Source organism: Lipotes vexillifer, unplaced genomic scaffold (genome assembly GCF_000442215.2).
Source record: "Lipotes vexillifer unplaced genomic scaffold, Lipotes_vexillifer_v1.1 scaffold907, whole genome shotgun sequence".
NCBI lineage: Eukaryota > Metazoa > Chordata > Mammalia > Artiodactyla > Lipotidae > Lipotes > Lipotes vexillifer.
The window spans coordinates 1,143,584-1,159,709 of record NW_006795956.1 but is presented as its reverse complement, the minus strand read 5'-3'; the positions used below and the strand labels follow the sequence as shown (position 1 = coordinate 1,159,709).

Genomic DNA, 16,126 nt, shown 5'->3' with positions numbered 1-16,126 from the left:
AAAAGAAACGAAATTGATTTATTTGTAGTGAGGTGGATGGACCTAGAGTCTGTCATACAGAGTGAAGTAAGTCAGAAAGAGAAAAACGAATACCATATGCTAACACATATATATGGAATCTAAAAAAAAAAAATGGTTATGAAGAACCTAAGGGCAGGACAGGAATAATGATGCAGATGTAGAGAATGGACTTGAGGACACGGGGCGGGGAAGGGTAAGCTAGGATGAAGTGAGAGAGTGGCATGGACATATATACACTACCAAATGTAAAATAGGTAGCTAGTGGGAATCAGCTGAATAGCAGAGGGAGGTCAGCTCAGTGCTTTGTGACCACCTAGAAGGGTGGGGTAGGGAGGGTGGGAGGGAGATGCAAGAGGGAGGAGATATGGGGATATATGTATATGTATAGCTGATGCACTTTGTTATAAAGCAGAAACTAACACACCATAGTAAAGCAATTATACTCCAATAAAGATGTTAAAAAAACTTTTTTAAATTTTAATTAAAAATAACATGCTGAATTGTTTTCCAGAATAGCTGTACCATTTCTCTCCCACTAGATCTTATGTTTTTATGCTCAATTTTTCTTCAACTGTTCTCACTTTAAATTTGCCTGTACTATATTCTTCCAACATTACTAATCTGTCTTGTGACTTCGGCAGTTACAATTTCCTCCTTCTAGAGATAGAATTCTTAATTAATTATTGAATCAAATATTTCAAAAGTTCACTTTTTTTAAAATATTAGTTGCAGTATTCTGGAAATAAATTACTCTTCACATTGAAATGTTTCCAGTACCTTCATAACTCACAGGCATATTATTAGGCTCTTTCAGAATGAGAGTCTTTAGCGTCAGTTGATTGTTTGTTTGTTTGGCTGCGTTGGGTCTTCATTGCTGCACGCAGAGCTTCTCTAGTTGCAGCGAGTGGGGTCTACTCTTCGTGGCAGTGCACAGGCTTCTCGTTGCAGTGGCTTCTCTTTTTGCGGAGCATGGGCTCTAGGTGCACCAGCTTCAGTAGTTGTGACACGTGGGCTCAGTAGCTGTGGCTCGCGGGCTCTAGAGTGCAGGCTCAGTAGTCGTACTGCACAGGCTTAGCTGCTCAATGGCATGCAGGATCTTACCAGACCAGGGCTCGAACCCGTGTCCCCTGCACTGGACAGGCAGATTCTTAACCACTGCGCCACCAGGGAAGTCCCCTTTAGCATCATTTTTAAAGTAAAGCTCTGAAGCTCTAGAAAATTAAAGTATCTCTAACAGTTCTACAACCAGGCAGTTCTGGAGCCAGATTAGAAGTCCCCAACTATGCCTTCAAGTTATGCCTTTTTCAACATGAGTATATGCATCTGTGTTGGCAAAACTCCTAAGTATTTCAGCAGATAGATCTGTTGAAATTCTGGGCTGTTCCTAAGCCCTACAGTCGTGGAGTAACTGGAAGTATTAATGTGAAGAAATCAACCCATACCACAACTGCTACTGGAAACCCTAACCCAGCTAAGAGGGAAAACCCAAAAACCTGCATCTTAAACTAATTAGTTTTTCCAAAAGCATGTATATAACACCTCTAGGTTGGAAGACAGGCCCTTTTAAAGTGGAACATGATAGTTGGAGTTTAAAGAAGTTTTAATAAGGTACTAAAAATGATCCCTTTTCCTAGAAGACAATGTCAGCAAACACATAGACCATAATAGCACATACAACTTGGGCAAAAAAGTCTCCAGTATGGTATTGCAGCCATAATACATTACTTATATCGTAGTATTTAGAGATTTCACGGTTGGAAATGGCTAACAGGTATTGTAGATGTTAAACACCCAGTATTGGGGGATAAGGGGGGCAGGGAGAGTCTGAATTGGTTCGTTCATTCATTCAACAACGATTAAGCACCCAGTTTACCAAGCACTCCAGTGACAAACCAAGTGGTATTTTCCTGCCTTCTCCAGAAAGTCCACTCAACAGCATTGCTTTTCCAGGGTTCTGACTGACATCGTGACCAAGTGCCATGAGGAGCAGCTGGACCACTGCGTCCAGTCCTATATTAAGGTACAAAATTGCCACCTGGGCATTGGTCATATCCCCTTGTGCTGTGTGGCTTTTCTCACTTCCTGTCTGCAACAAGTGGGAAGTTTCCCCCTTTAGCTAGACGGTGCCTACCACAGTCGTATCAGACATTCCCCTTAGCTACTTAGAATTCCTTCTTTTTGCATTGATGGGCTCGATGTATTGTTTCAATGTATAAACGTATAAATAATGTGTACATGTGCAAATGAACATTTATATGGGGAGAGAGAGCAAAGAAAGAGAGGAGAAAACTAAAGTATTGTCCTTTGAAGTCAACATTACAAATAAATGAAATTCCTCTATAAATTTAAGGAAGATGTTTCCTGTTGGTTTGTTGAATGCGCTATGTTTCTTCTGTAATGTTTTCTTAGCTCTTTTTATTGTTTTCTCAGGCATTATTTCATTTTCCCAGTTACTGTATATTTGTACCTGCTTCTGGTATGTTAAGTCCTTTATCCTCTGGCATGAACCACTAGCCCATCCCATCGATGTGCACTGCATCCTTCAGTGGCCTTCGTCAGATGTTCACTCGGACATGTTTATATTCTCATTTTCAGTTGGCCTGTGACTTAATGCCAGTGAACTTGTGATGATGTTTGCACATTATAGTTCCAACCTAAAAGTCATCTTCTTGAGTGAAGAGAAAAAAATCCATCCAGAGATAAATGAAAGTACCTTATATTCCTTTATGATGCATAGAGGACCTAAATTTCAATATTTATGCACAGATTGTATCTTTAAGAGACAGAGACCTTTTTATTAAAAGATATATTCCATTAATATATAGGTAGACATTTATCCATATATTTTAGATGTCTAGAAAGGTGACTAGAGAAGAATTTGACGTCTTCTGTGACAGAAATGCTCCTGTAAAAGGAAACAACTAGAAATTTTACTCTGGAGTGAACCCTTCTGAGATACCATCAGCGAGGAATTTTTCTCATTACAGTTTTATATTTACATGTTTTCTACCTGTCAGAAATGTTAGATGTCTTCCCAAATATCTAAGTATGCTGCGTGTGTGCCATTCCTTAAAATAGCCCATACGCCAAAAAGAGCTTCACAATAATTTCCCTATGGTATAATTTTACCCAATAAGATCTACAGTTCAACTGCGGAAGGCCAGTTCCACCTACAAATGCATTTTTAGTTTGCTCTCTAAGACAGAGTCATAGCTTACTTTTATAGGGTATTGAAGACTTTACTGTTCAACAGAAATCATCTATAGAATTTTCATTCTCTCGACACTTACCCCAGTTTTCCATTTCAATTGCCAGAGGGGCTGAGGAGAAAAAAACTTCCCCAATCCTTATTACACAAAGTCATCTCCTTTTCAACACACATATTATTTACCTTGTTCCAATGGAATCACTGAAAATGGCATTGAGAACCCACTGATGTTGTGGTTATTTTTGTGACAGCCGAGACTAGTTCCTGATGAGAACCTTAAATCAGCTCTCAGATGTTATCTGTGATGCTCTTGGAGCATTGTCCTGGAAATGCACCCTGGAAAGGTCTTTATTTTTAAGCAGGATGCTTGAAATATCCTGATGAGACCTTTTGATTTTGTAATGTAAGAAGCTGTGTATTTAGTTTGCTTTGAAGTGGTTCAAATCTAGAAATACACCTATGTGGAATTTCAAGCTGATAAAAATTCCTAAAGATATTTTATAACATAATTTCATATATCTAAAACAAATACAGCCTAATAAATATAACCAACTGGAATTTTACTCTGGAAAGAGAATTAAAGTAGCAAATGGAAAACTAGATTCTAGTTAAGGTTAAATAGCTAACTTGGAGCAATCAGCCTCTCTGAGCTTCACTTTTCTCCTCCGTGAAGTGAGATGGGGGCGACCACATGAACATCTAGGTCTATGATTCTGTGATTTGACTCCTGCTGCAGTACATGGCTGACAGCCTGACCTTGACCAAGGAGTATGATTTTTTTTTTACCCGTGGCGGAAAAAGTTAGTTATTTTTTAGCATATACATTAAGCCCCACACCTAAGAGTATAATGAAAACTGGTACCAATACGTGCTTTGATGTCCTTGAAAGATGGGATAGCTGATATAATTCAAACCTATTCAGAAGTAATCTAAACACCATTTCAAGTTCAGTGGTGCTAAATGCTGCTAACTCACTCCATCTACGATATCCAAAATGCACACATACACCATGTCTTTTTCAAAAATGTATACCTAAGGTCAATCTAATTAAATGCCATGGTTTACAGCAATTTGTAGGACTGATATGGTCTAGCCAAAATTTTTTAAATTTCAGAGCTAGTCAAAATGCCCTTGGGGCTAAATTACTGCTCATGGGATTAGACAGTTGATGACATTACCCTCATACGAGTCATAATCCATGAGAGGAAAAATCATACTACTCTTGATTTTAGCTAGTTTCATGCATTTCTTAGCCTTGTTTTTCTCCTTTGAGATGAGCGTGGAGAAGTTAGGCCCCATCAGAATGATTTAGATGTCAATGGCCTACGAAGTTCAAAGAAATAATTCTAGACCCAAATGCAAAGTGCCTCTGCTTTGTTTCTTGCCTGCATTCATCCTTGACTGTAGTGAAGTCCAAATTTTTAATATTATGAAGAAATGACCTTCCTTGAGGCAAACCCAACTCATAAGTAAAATATTATAATTCAGTAATAAGCATTTTGTATTTTAAATATACGTGCATGAATTGATACTTAAAATATATGAAGAAGTATGGAAAACTAAACCATGACATGCACTCAGTGGTGAATGCCAGCACCAATCTTTTAAGAAAAGAAAGCGAGAAGCATTAGTTATCTTACTGATGGCCAATTATTATGAACCTGTTGGCTGCCATGTCTCAGCATGAGATGGTAGTGGACCCTGGGCTCGTGGGCAGCTCACCTACTGGCCTCTGGAAGGTGCCTGCTTCCCCACTTGGCTATTTGAGTGGGTGCTCTACCCTTTCAGGATGAAGAAATGCTACCATGCCACCCACCTGTTGCCAGTGGAAGGAAGGAGAAGGGGAAATGTATCCTAAGTAGGTGGGTCAAAGCCCTCCATGTTTCCTTGAACCCTCTAAATTGCTCTCTGATCTTCTTTGTGATTTCTACAAAGAGCGTTTCAAGGAGAACTTAGGTGAGCAAGGCTCTACCTGTGCAAAGCCCTCAATAGGAGCAGGTGTGTATTACACTTATCATTGGGCCTTCATTTATTTCATGACAAACTCTGGCATGAGCAGATAATTTTGAGACATGAGTTATTCTTGGAACGTAATTTTTGATGCTTTGTTTTTAAGTATTTAACTTTTTTCACTTCTTGGATTTTCTCCAGTTTGTGTTCAAGACCACGGCATGCAAGGAGAGAACTATACATGAGGAACTGGTTAAAAATGTGACTGGTCTTTTGCAATCAAATGACTCCACAACAGTCAGGCATGTCCTGAAGGTAAAGAATTTAAAGACGGTCCTTTCATTGGGATGTTTACACTCAGCCCTGAAGGTGATAGGATTCATTGATTTTTATAGATCGTTTCTCTAACAGTTTCTGGTATAAGCTTCATGCTGAAACGGTAACATATGAACCTATTAAGAAAAAGAGGTCCATGTCAAGAGAACAGATCATTTTAACAAGTAAGAATGGACTCAAGTTAAGTCCTTTGGCCTAAAGGCAGAACGAATGACTATTAAGAATGACCCAAAACATTCAAAAACGCTAAGTGTACCCCTAATAAATTTTATTGGGTTTTCAGGTACAGTAAGAGGAAAACTACCAACAAAAGGATTAATGATGTAGTAATGAATATACTGACAGCAGAGAAGAGGCAGAGAAACAGCCACTCTTTGACCCCCAAAAGTTGAAACATATGCATTTGTAGTAATATAAGAAGAGATGGTGAGAAGCTGATAAAGATGTAACTTATAGACTTGTGAATTTAGTCCCCTGCTAAATTAATTATCTATCATGACTTGACAGATAGATGATTGATTAGTAAGTAGCTAGAAGGGGAGGCTGAAGGCTGGATCAATAAGCGTCAACAGGAGTTCACTAAAATCAAATTTTCCTAGGCCAAGCGGTTTGTTAGTTTAAATTTAAATTAGCCGTATGAGTATATTCATTCAGTTTATCCACCAAGTATGTTCCAAGTGCCTTCCTTATGACAAGCACCATCCTCACCATCCTAGGCATTTGGCATGCATTTAGAGAATAGAATAAAGATCTCTGCCCTTGGGAAGCTTACATTCTACTGCGGGATAAAAACAGTAAATGACACACATAATAGCAAAGTTAATTAAATTGTACGTTTGGAGGTGAGAGGTAGCATATAGGAAAAGAAAATGTCGAGCAGGTAAATGGAATGCGGAGTCCTGAGTATGCAGGGTGAGGTTTGCAGTTTTAAATAGAATGGTCAAGGTAGAGCTCATGGAGAAGGTAATACCTCAGCAAAAAATGTGAAGAAAGTGAAGGAGCTGGAGATGTTTAGGGTAGAACATTAAAGGGAGAGGGGAAAACATACCATATTTATCTTTGTCTGACTTATTTCACTAAGCATAATACCCTCCGAGTTCATCCATGATGTCACAAATAGCAAAATTTCATTCACTTATATGTGGAATCTAAATAGTAAAACAAACAAGTGAATATAACAAAACAGAAACAGACTCACTGATACAGAGAACGAACTAGTGGTTCTGAGATGGGAGAGGAGTGGGGGGAGGGGACAAATAAGTGAAGGGGATTAACAGGTACAAACTGTTAGGTATAAAATAAGTTACAAGGATGTAATATGTAGGGCACAGGGTATATCGCTAATATTTTTATAATAACCTTATATGGAGTACAATCTGTCAAAATATTGCATCATTATGTTGTGCACCTGAAACTAATATAATATTGTAAGTCAGCTATATTTCAAAAAAAAAGGTAGAGGGGAAGACCTGTATAACGTTGTAAGGCAGCAGCACACCTAGTGGATACGCCTGAAAGATGGCAGGGAGGCCAATGTGGCTGAAGCCACGTGAGCAAAGAAAAGCGGACGCAAGTTGAAATCAGAGAGGCAGCGGGAGGTTTTGGCAGGTAATGTAAGGCCTGTGGGCCACTGCAAGGGTTTTGGCTTCCACCCAGAGGGAAACTGGGAGCCGTCAGAGGACTTTGAGTGGAGGAGTGACTTGAGCTGATCCTGGTTCAAAAGGATCGCTCTGATGGCTGCGTAGAGTATAGACTGTAGTGGGGTGAGAGTGGAGACGGGGCTGCTGGAGAAGTCTGCCTGCCTAGCGCCCACGTTGCTGCAAATGGCATTATTTCATTCTTTTTCATGGCTGTGTAATATCCCATGGTATACATGTACCACATGCTCTTTACCCATTCGTCTGTCAATGGGCATGTAGGTTGCTTCCATGTCTTGGCTATTGTAGACAGTGCTGCGATGAACATTGGGGTGCATGTATCCTTTTGAACCATGTTCTTCTCTGGATATATGCCAAGGAGTGGGATTGCTGGATCATATGGTAGTTACATTTTTAGTTTTTTAAGGAACCTCCGCACTGTTCTCCATAGTGACTGTACCAATTTACAGTCCCACCAGCAGTGCAGGAGGGTTGCCTTCTCTCCACGCCCTCTCCAGCAGGGTCCTCTGGGGAGAGTCAGTGTTCAGTTAAAAGACAAGGCAAAGGGAATGGAGGAGCAGTTGCATCTTCAGGAGATTTTATTGGTGAAGGACCATGTGTTCCAGACCAAAGGTATGGTGGGTGGGTTTCAGGAGATGAGAAGCAGTGAGATACCCAAGGGGGTGTGCAGCACCTACAGAGACCAGAGGGCAGGAGAGGAGTGAGGCTTCTTCTGTCATCAGACGTGAACAGAGGCAAGAGTCTCAATGGGATTGGTCCTGGTGGATTCAAGGTAAATAGTGGAGGTGGGACCGAGTGCTGAGGGGTGAGAGTGACAGGTGTCAGTTAAATCAAGAGACAAATGTTAGAATATTTGGCATGGTGGTTAAAAATATTATTTAGGACAAGGTGGGGTGCCTTGTGTTAATTAAATATTCCCAACAGCATGAATTTCACTTCCAATATCAAGTTTACTAAGGAATGACTCCCTTTTTAAGCCAGAGCTGCTCCTTTAGAGCTTAAACGTCCTTTCTTCCTCATCTCAGTCAATCTTCCACCATTAGAACCCGGTACTCAAAAGTTCTTAACAGCGTGGTTGGTATCAGCCTAAAATTGGATATGGTTCAGATGCCCATCCACAGTAGAGCAGACAGGTAAATTGGGATTATATATGTGATGCGGTGACAATAGAGGACCCCCAGCTACCTAGCTGCACATAAATAAACCTCAGGAAAGAATTTGTTGAATTGAAAAGGCAATCACAAGAGAATACATACAGGATGATTCCGTTTATTTAAAGTTCAGTGGCAGGCAAAACTGAATATCACTTCGATGTATGATATTGGTAGCAAAATTATGAAGGAAAGCAAGGGAATGATGAGCACAAAATTCAAAATTGTTATCTGTGGTGGAGAGGCTGGGAAGGGAAGATGCTCAGGGAAGTGTATTCTTTGTAAGTGTACACAGTATGTGATGTATATTTTTTGTATCTGGGTTAAGCAAGACCCTTAGGCTCAAGAAAGAGGGGCCTCCACTCTTGAATATGCTTTGATCTTCTCCAAATGCACCCCTTCTCATAAGAAAAAGGATGAGAATAGCCAAGAGCAATGCTCCTGGGAGCCCCTTCCGCCTCTTCAGGACCTATAAGAATCCCCAGGAGCCCCTACCTAAAGGGTTTATAGGTTTATTCCTGGGCATGCTTAGATCTCTTTCCTAAGTCCATTCTTCAGAGGGAAAATCTGGAGTGTAACCCAGGACCCAAGAGGGGAGCAGTGTTTGGTGGTAGAGAGGGACCAGTTTGTGAGCAGCACCAGGATTTGCAGGCTGGACAGTCACCCACGTGCCCCAGGCCCCTCAGTGTAGGGCAGAGCCTCAGGTGAGAAGAGGGGGTGGGCCCCACGTTCTGGTACAGCATTCCAAGTTGTCATGAAGTTATATTTGTCAAGATAGGAGGATCCAACATATTTTATTTAAGACTCTGTTAACTTGCCTTTGAACTTTTAGATATTTTCACAGGTGGCTTCCATTTTCACTCTCGCCTCTATCCCTGGCAATGTTAGCGGTGGGTCTGCTACACCATATTTTAAGATAAAAAAGTTTTACTTAGTTTTGTTTAACTAAGTAAAACAGATAGAATGCCCAATGAATAAGTATTTCATAAGACTACTGCCTACTCAGCCATGTCTAGCAAGCCAGTATCTTGTTTTAGTTTAAACAGTCTTCGAGATGACTGAGGAACAGAAATATCTGGTATTTACTTTTACCGTTAGAACTTTGCTAAGGATGATCCTAACATAATGGAGAATATACTATTGCTCTGATGCATTTAATTTCAAAGAATACATTTTAAGATAAATGTTTTATAAAATCGCATGTTGTGAAGAATGGAATTATCATTATTTTGCTATAAGATGATAAATTTCTGGTTCTCTTTTCTTTTCCTAACAGCATTCCTGGTTCTTCTTTGCAATTATCCTAAAATCCATGGCACAGCACTTGATTGACACAAATAAAATTCAGGTACGATCATAGGTAATACAATAGCATCCAACAAATGTGAGACATGATTGTGTGTATCAGTACAGGTCCTTCAGAAGCAGATGCCAGGACAAAACTAGAAGTACAAAAATGACTACAAAGGATAAAGGGACAGGCAAAAGGACTAGGAAGGTCTGACACCTGTGAAAGGAGATGGCAAAGGAAGGAGGATCGGCTAGAAAGAGGCTTGCAGTGAGAAACTTGTAGGTGGGCCAGTGGGCTGTCTGAGAGCAAAGAATGTTCATGAGAAAAGTCCTGCATCGGGCAGATGGTCTGGCTCCGTTACCTCTGCAAGCTCAGTAATTACTCAGATCAGCCGGAGAGAATGTGGCCTTGGCATGAACTCTTGAGTGGGTCCCGAAGGCTCCGTAGTTATTTCATTCATCCCAGTAGACTTTTTCTCAAGGGAGTATCTGAGCTATGCACATCCTCGGCTGCCACCCGGGGTCCACAGTCCACAGCTTACACTACCTTTTTCCATGTGATTATGAATCTCCTTCACAGTTCCCACTGGCCTCTCCTTCCTGAAAGGAAACTTACAAGAGGGAGGCTAGTGGGATTAACTGTAGCCCCTGTTACTATCGTTGGTCTCGGAACTCTGTGCAGTTCTCATCACCTCCCTCCTCTACCATCCATTCTGGATTGCCCTCACCCTCAGCCAGCAGCTCTGAAGGTCTTGGTGACTTACTGTGTTGTGACCCAAACCCTCATCCCAGAGTGGTCCAGGGTGGTCTCAGCCTCTGGGAGTCATACTCTACTCAGACCATTTATAGTTACAATTGGGTAGGGGGGATCAAGAAGCACCCAAGTGGATCGCCTGAGTTCCACACGTATTTCTCTTGTCCTCACTGTGGGTAAGACTGAGGGGAAACCTCTGACTCTTACCCCTCCCTCACTGGGAGACTTGGCAATGGTGGTGAATAGCAATATTGTCTCCATTTACACTCTTGGCTGGGGAGGGGCAGTGCCAGAGGCTTACACTTGGCCTTTTCCACTAGGATAGCTCCACAGGTCAAGCATCCAGTGTGTGGTTACTCTAGATGCTAATTACGTCAATACAAATTATACATTTGGACCAGGTAAATGGCTGTTTGGTGGATTTTTGAACCCAGTGGACTCTCTGCTAACAGAACTTTAGGCAGGGCAACTTTATTAATCCTGTGAGTTTCCACTCTAACTGGGTGGACATGGTGGTGTTTTGGTCTCCAGATAGCAGTATCAACTCAGATCTTGTGGCCAATAGTTCTTGAAATATATGAATATTCCCCTCCGCCTAGTATCGTCACCTGAGGAAAGCCTTTGGTGAAGGACTGGTAGAATCATTACAGGATGTACTTATCAAAGGTCTGTAGGGGGCTTTCTTTAGGGACCCTGCCTCCTCTTCAGTCAGCATGTACCAGATCTGAAACTTGACTGAGAGAGGATTCATGTCTATTTACTGGAACAAACATCCTCATCTCCAGATTGTCCAGCCTTGACTCTTGGTGGACTTAAGCATCGCCATTGTTGGCCACTGATTGTCTCGTCCCTAGGGCTTCCAACATGTCATTAATCAGCTCTGTAACTCCCTGAGAGTCAAGCCCCCTTGGCTGCTCTCCAGATTTGCCATTTGTTTTGGTAATCGCAACCCCCTGGCCCCTGGAGATTAGGTGCAATCACATGGCCTCTGTTATATTGATGACCCTCAACCTCATGACTATTAGTGAGCCAACACTGTGACTGCCTCTCTCACCTCCAGATGGGAGACACCACTGAACAGTCTTAGGGATGTCTGTTCCCAGTACCTTCCTGATGGCCTTGGTGGATAGTGGGTCTTCTGGGCTCATATTTCCATTCCTACGTGTCCACCTTCGTCTGCTTCTTTATTCCTTCCTCATTCATCTGCCAGGGCAACCTAGGCATTTCCATTCTGCTTAAAATGAGCCATCTCCAGGATTCTAAGAGCCAACTAACAGTGAGTGGTCCATCCCCTGAGGTCTTATTTAAGCCCATGTCCTGACAAAGTGCCCTCATGTCAATGAATTTGAATTTATCCATTCTTAGGTTCTGGCCATCTTGGTCAAACACACTCAACATCCAATCTCAGTGGTACTCCCACTGTGGCTCCTGCTGGTACATGCTAACTAATTCTTATAACTCCTTGGGGTACACACTCTTCCTTACCTTATTAGGCCCAGCAGGTTCACAGCTGAGTTAAGCTGGCATTTAATCCCAGTTCATGGCCTGAGCTCCAGGAGAGGAGGAAGGACAGCTCCCGAAGGGTTTGCCTGGCCTCTTGCAGGGAGAGACCTTTGCAGTGTATTCCCACACAGGAGAAGTGCTGACTCTTAATAGAGAGGGATGGGGCACTGAGGATTCAGGGGAGTCTGCCAAGCCACCATCCTTGGGCCATCCATCCACATGCCCCATCCATGGCTCCAGACCTCAGGCCTTTCCAAACATGGCCTTGACATAAGCAAAACAGACCTGCCTTGGCTGCACATCTAATCATCTCTGGTATTCCATAACTCTTAGTTCTTAAGTCCTATGTTTGCTTTTCAGCTGTGTCTGCTCTTCTACTTCCAGAGATAAGAGCCTCCTGTCCGGGAGGAAGAGAAAAATCTACCATGAAGCTAAGAATGATTCCCATCTCTCTGTTTTTAAGCTGTATCAGGAAACCTCACCACTGTAATCCTTGCTCTGCCACTATCACGTTAGATGATTTCAAAAAAAGACACTAAACATCTCAGAGTCTGTTCTCCCATCTGTAAAAAGAACAAATTGGACTAAAATCCTTTCGTTCCCACCAGTATGTATCTGCTAAAATAGATAGGTCACAAAACACCCTTATGAACAGCCTAAGAATAAAGGAACTCATCGTAAACGAGAGTTTATCTTCACTGATTCAAGTTCCCTTTTCATTACCCTCTTCCATAGCAATCACCATACCGTTTTCTTCCAGAAGTGCATGGCCTTCCAATTTTCTGACCATCTCTATTTATCACAGTAGGAGAAGACCAGATACCATCATTTGACTTGAAAGCATTCACAATAAACATCTCCCAAGCTATTTGCATTTTCTTATTTTTTAATTGTGAAGTGAATAGCTTTCTTTGCTATTAAGAAAAGCTTCCATCATCAAGGAGATGTGAAGAAGTCAGATCCCCTAGTCTGGTCCTCTGAAAGGCAGATAACACCTCCCTGTGACCCCTGCTTTCTTGTCCAAGGCGAATTCCTATTTACTAGGAAGTGCTGAATATCTTCTCAACACTGAGCTCTAGTAGCCAAAGTTTTCTTGTACTGGCTACACCTTTCGTTTCCCGTCAGCCCCTTGTTCTTAACGAAATTCCCAAACGCCTGAAACTCAGCCCCTGCATTCTGCACCTGATCCTTGAGACCTCCACCGTATCATAGCCCAGGTTCTCCACGCATTCCAGCTCTGCAGCTTGGGATTCAACCATGCTGTCACCTTACCCCCCTTCCTCCCCTGTCCTGAGAGAGAAAATCCACCATCCCCAGCTCAGGAATTCTCCCGCCTCAAGCCCTTGGGATAGACTTCCAGAGAACAATTAAAAATATTACTCGTGCGTTTACTGATCAGCATGTCTGGGTTAAGAGTGGGAGTAGGCTACAAAGGGAGTTTGAAAGGGAGGCGGAGGAACAGAGCGGTTATCAAAGTCCAAGGTATTACTGTATGTCCCTGTGAAGGAAATGTTGACATTGATATGTTTAATGTATCTTGGAGGACTAACACAATGAAAAAAGGAAAACTACAAATGTGCTTTGATTATCTAAAAAGTGATTGTTGCTTTCATAGGTGAATTGTTTACCCTTATTTCCCCAAGGTACACAGAGCAGGATGAAAAATGATGTCTGCAATTAAATCCATTAGGTTTATTTGTTGTTAACTTAATTTGATTTCAACAATAAGCTTTGAATATATACAGGGGGTAACCATGAAATCCTCAAAATGCCTATACAGTCATGTCCTGGTACAATGGCTTAAAAAAAAGCCAGTCCAAGTCAGCTCCAGCGTCCAACAATTAATCACTGTTTGTTCTATGCAGTTCCTGTAATTTTAGCCTCCGTGGTTTTTATTCTTGCCTCATGGAAGGCTGGATGCTCAGAATTTTAGAGAATATGGCACTGTCTAACTCTCAATTGTCTGTTTCTGTCTATAGTGAAAATGCGAGTCGAATTTTAAAGCCAACTTGTAAAGATGAATGAATCTTACCTGTCTCGTGCAAAGAAGCTGTGTAAATTCACCAAGTAGAGACTGAAATGGGAAAACTCAGCTGTCTGAAACTTTCCCTTTATGTGCAGGAGTTCAAATTCGGGGGTGGGGGCTGTTGGATTCCTGGACTGAGGGCAGTCTTTAGGGGCCTATAGAGGTTTATTCAATGTATGTTATGTAATCTCACAGCCAAATCACTTTTTATCTTGTGGCAAAACATCTTGACCGTGAAGCCCCACAGGCACCTGCGGTGGCACATGCTGGTACCATTGAGTTAAGACTAGCTTGTGTAAACCTTCATCTATAAGATAAATAAGATTTGAGCATCTAATGGAAAACATGGTGATTATAGTTGATAACACTGTATTGTGTAATTGAAATTTGCTGAGAGTAGAACTTAAATGTTCTCTCCCCAAAAATATGTATGTGAGCTGATGGATGGCTTAATTAACTAGATGAGGGGTGGAGGGTGGAATTCTTTCACAATGTGTATGTGTATGAAAGCACCACAGTGTATGCTTTAAATATCTTATAATTTTATACGTCAACTATAACTCAATAAAGCTGAAATAAATGTTTTAAAAAGACTAGCTGAGACTCACTACTTATTAGAGAACATTACAAACCGATATCTGTACTCATTCAGTTATTCATTCACTGATTTCTTATAGTTGTTTATTGGAGGATTCCTAGTATTAAAAAATCAAAATAATTGATTTTTAAATTAGAGAACTGTGAGTCAAAGAAAGTCTAGAATAATATTCATTAAACCATTGATAGTAGTTATTTCCGGAGAGGGAAAGGAGGGGAATTAAGAGGTTATAAAAAAATGTTACATTTCTACATTGTCCGAATAGTCTGCAATTCATATATGTTATAATTTATAATGAAAAAGTGAAAAATTTATTGGGCAAAATAGAAGGAAACATTAAATGAAAATGATGAAAATCATGACCTTGAAATTAAAAGGGCTTCTATTTTATTATTGCTTTCAAGTTTTCAGAAAGACTTTTTGTTTGTAGTAAGTCTTACAGTTTATGTTTTCCAGGCTTAGTATTTCACAGGTCACATTATAAAGAAATGATCCATTCTTTCCTTAGCTCTCTCGGCCTCAAAGATTTCCTGAATCTTACCAAAATGAATTGGACAATCTTGTCATGAGCCTAGCCGACCACATGATTTGGAAAAACAAAGATGCACTTGAAGAAACAAGAAGGGCAAACCACAGCGTTGCCAGATTTCTTAAGGTACAATTATACAAGATCATAGTTCTATTCAAGCCTCCGTGATTCTAAATGGCAATTTAAGTCACAGTTTCATTTATGATGAAAAGTCAAAACTACCAGGATTAGATGAATACTTTCATCTATACATCTTTCTTGCTTGAAATACTTTTTGATACTTTTTCCAATTTGGAGTCATACAGAACAAAAACTAAGGTTAGAGAAAAGTATCTACTTGAGTGTTGCCAAGTGTAATACTTCTAAATATTTTTAAAGAGAAAAATGAGATTTTTAAAGAAGCTGCACTGTGACAATATTATTCTCTTGGGCTTTTCTGCCCTTGAAGTGATGTTTTGGATTGGATACAGCTCTAACAGTGATGCCAAATAGCCACTTTGGGAACATTTTGGGGAATTTAGCATTTTTGTTATATTACCTCTAGGCTCTTTTTACATGATGAAAATATTGTGCATTAATCGCATAAAAGGAAAATTATCAGTTAAAGTATCGAGCAACATAAAGTGAATATATATATATATACATATATATACATACATATATTTAGCATCATTTCTTTGAATTACAGGCATTTCTATTGAACTGAGAAGAAAAATGTGCTTAGTCCAAGAAAAGCTAATGTAGAATGGTGGTGTATCATTTAACAGATAATACATTCAACCAGAAAGTTAATGTTTTTCTTCTATTCCTTCTTTTGCCCAACTATTGACTACTGATGAAGCCACTTCACTTGTTTCTTTGGGGTAGACACCAGAACATACTGGATAGGTGTGGGAATTTATAAATAAATACTACTAACAAAGTTAAGAGGCTATGGAGGTAGATGGAAAATTAGCTTAAGTTGTCTTTGGTGAGTTTTAATTCAGCCTAATTTCTTTTAATGTGTTAAATGCAGTTTCAAATTGCATACTATATTTGTTCTCATCTTGTATTTCTTTTCCTTCACTGTTTTGCCTCTTATTTTTGCTTTTTTTCTTGCTTC

At 40.5% G+C, this 16,126-nt stretch overlaps 1 protein-coding gene across 1 annotated transcript in view; it reads left to right on the top strand.

The window, feature by feature from the left end:
* Positions 1-16,126, top strand: part of DOCK10 (dedicator of cytokinesis 10) — a 212,025-nt gene that overhangs the window by 144,382 nt on the left and 51,517 nt on the right. The window contains 4 exon segments of the mRNA XM_007467990.1: positions 1,972-2,041; positions 5,381-5,494; positions 9,601-9,672; positions 15,004-15,150. Of these exon segments, the coding sequence (XP_007468052.1) occupies positions 1,972-2,041; positions 5,381-5,494; positions 9,601-9,672; positions 15,004-15,150 (403 nt within the window).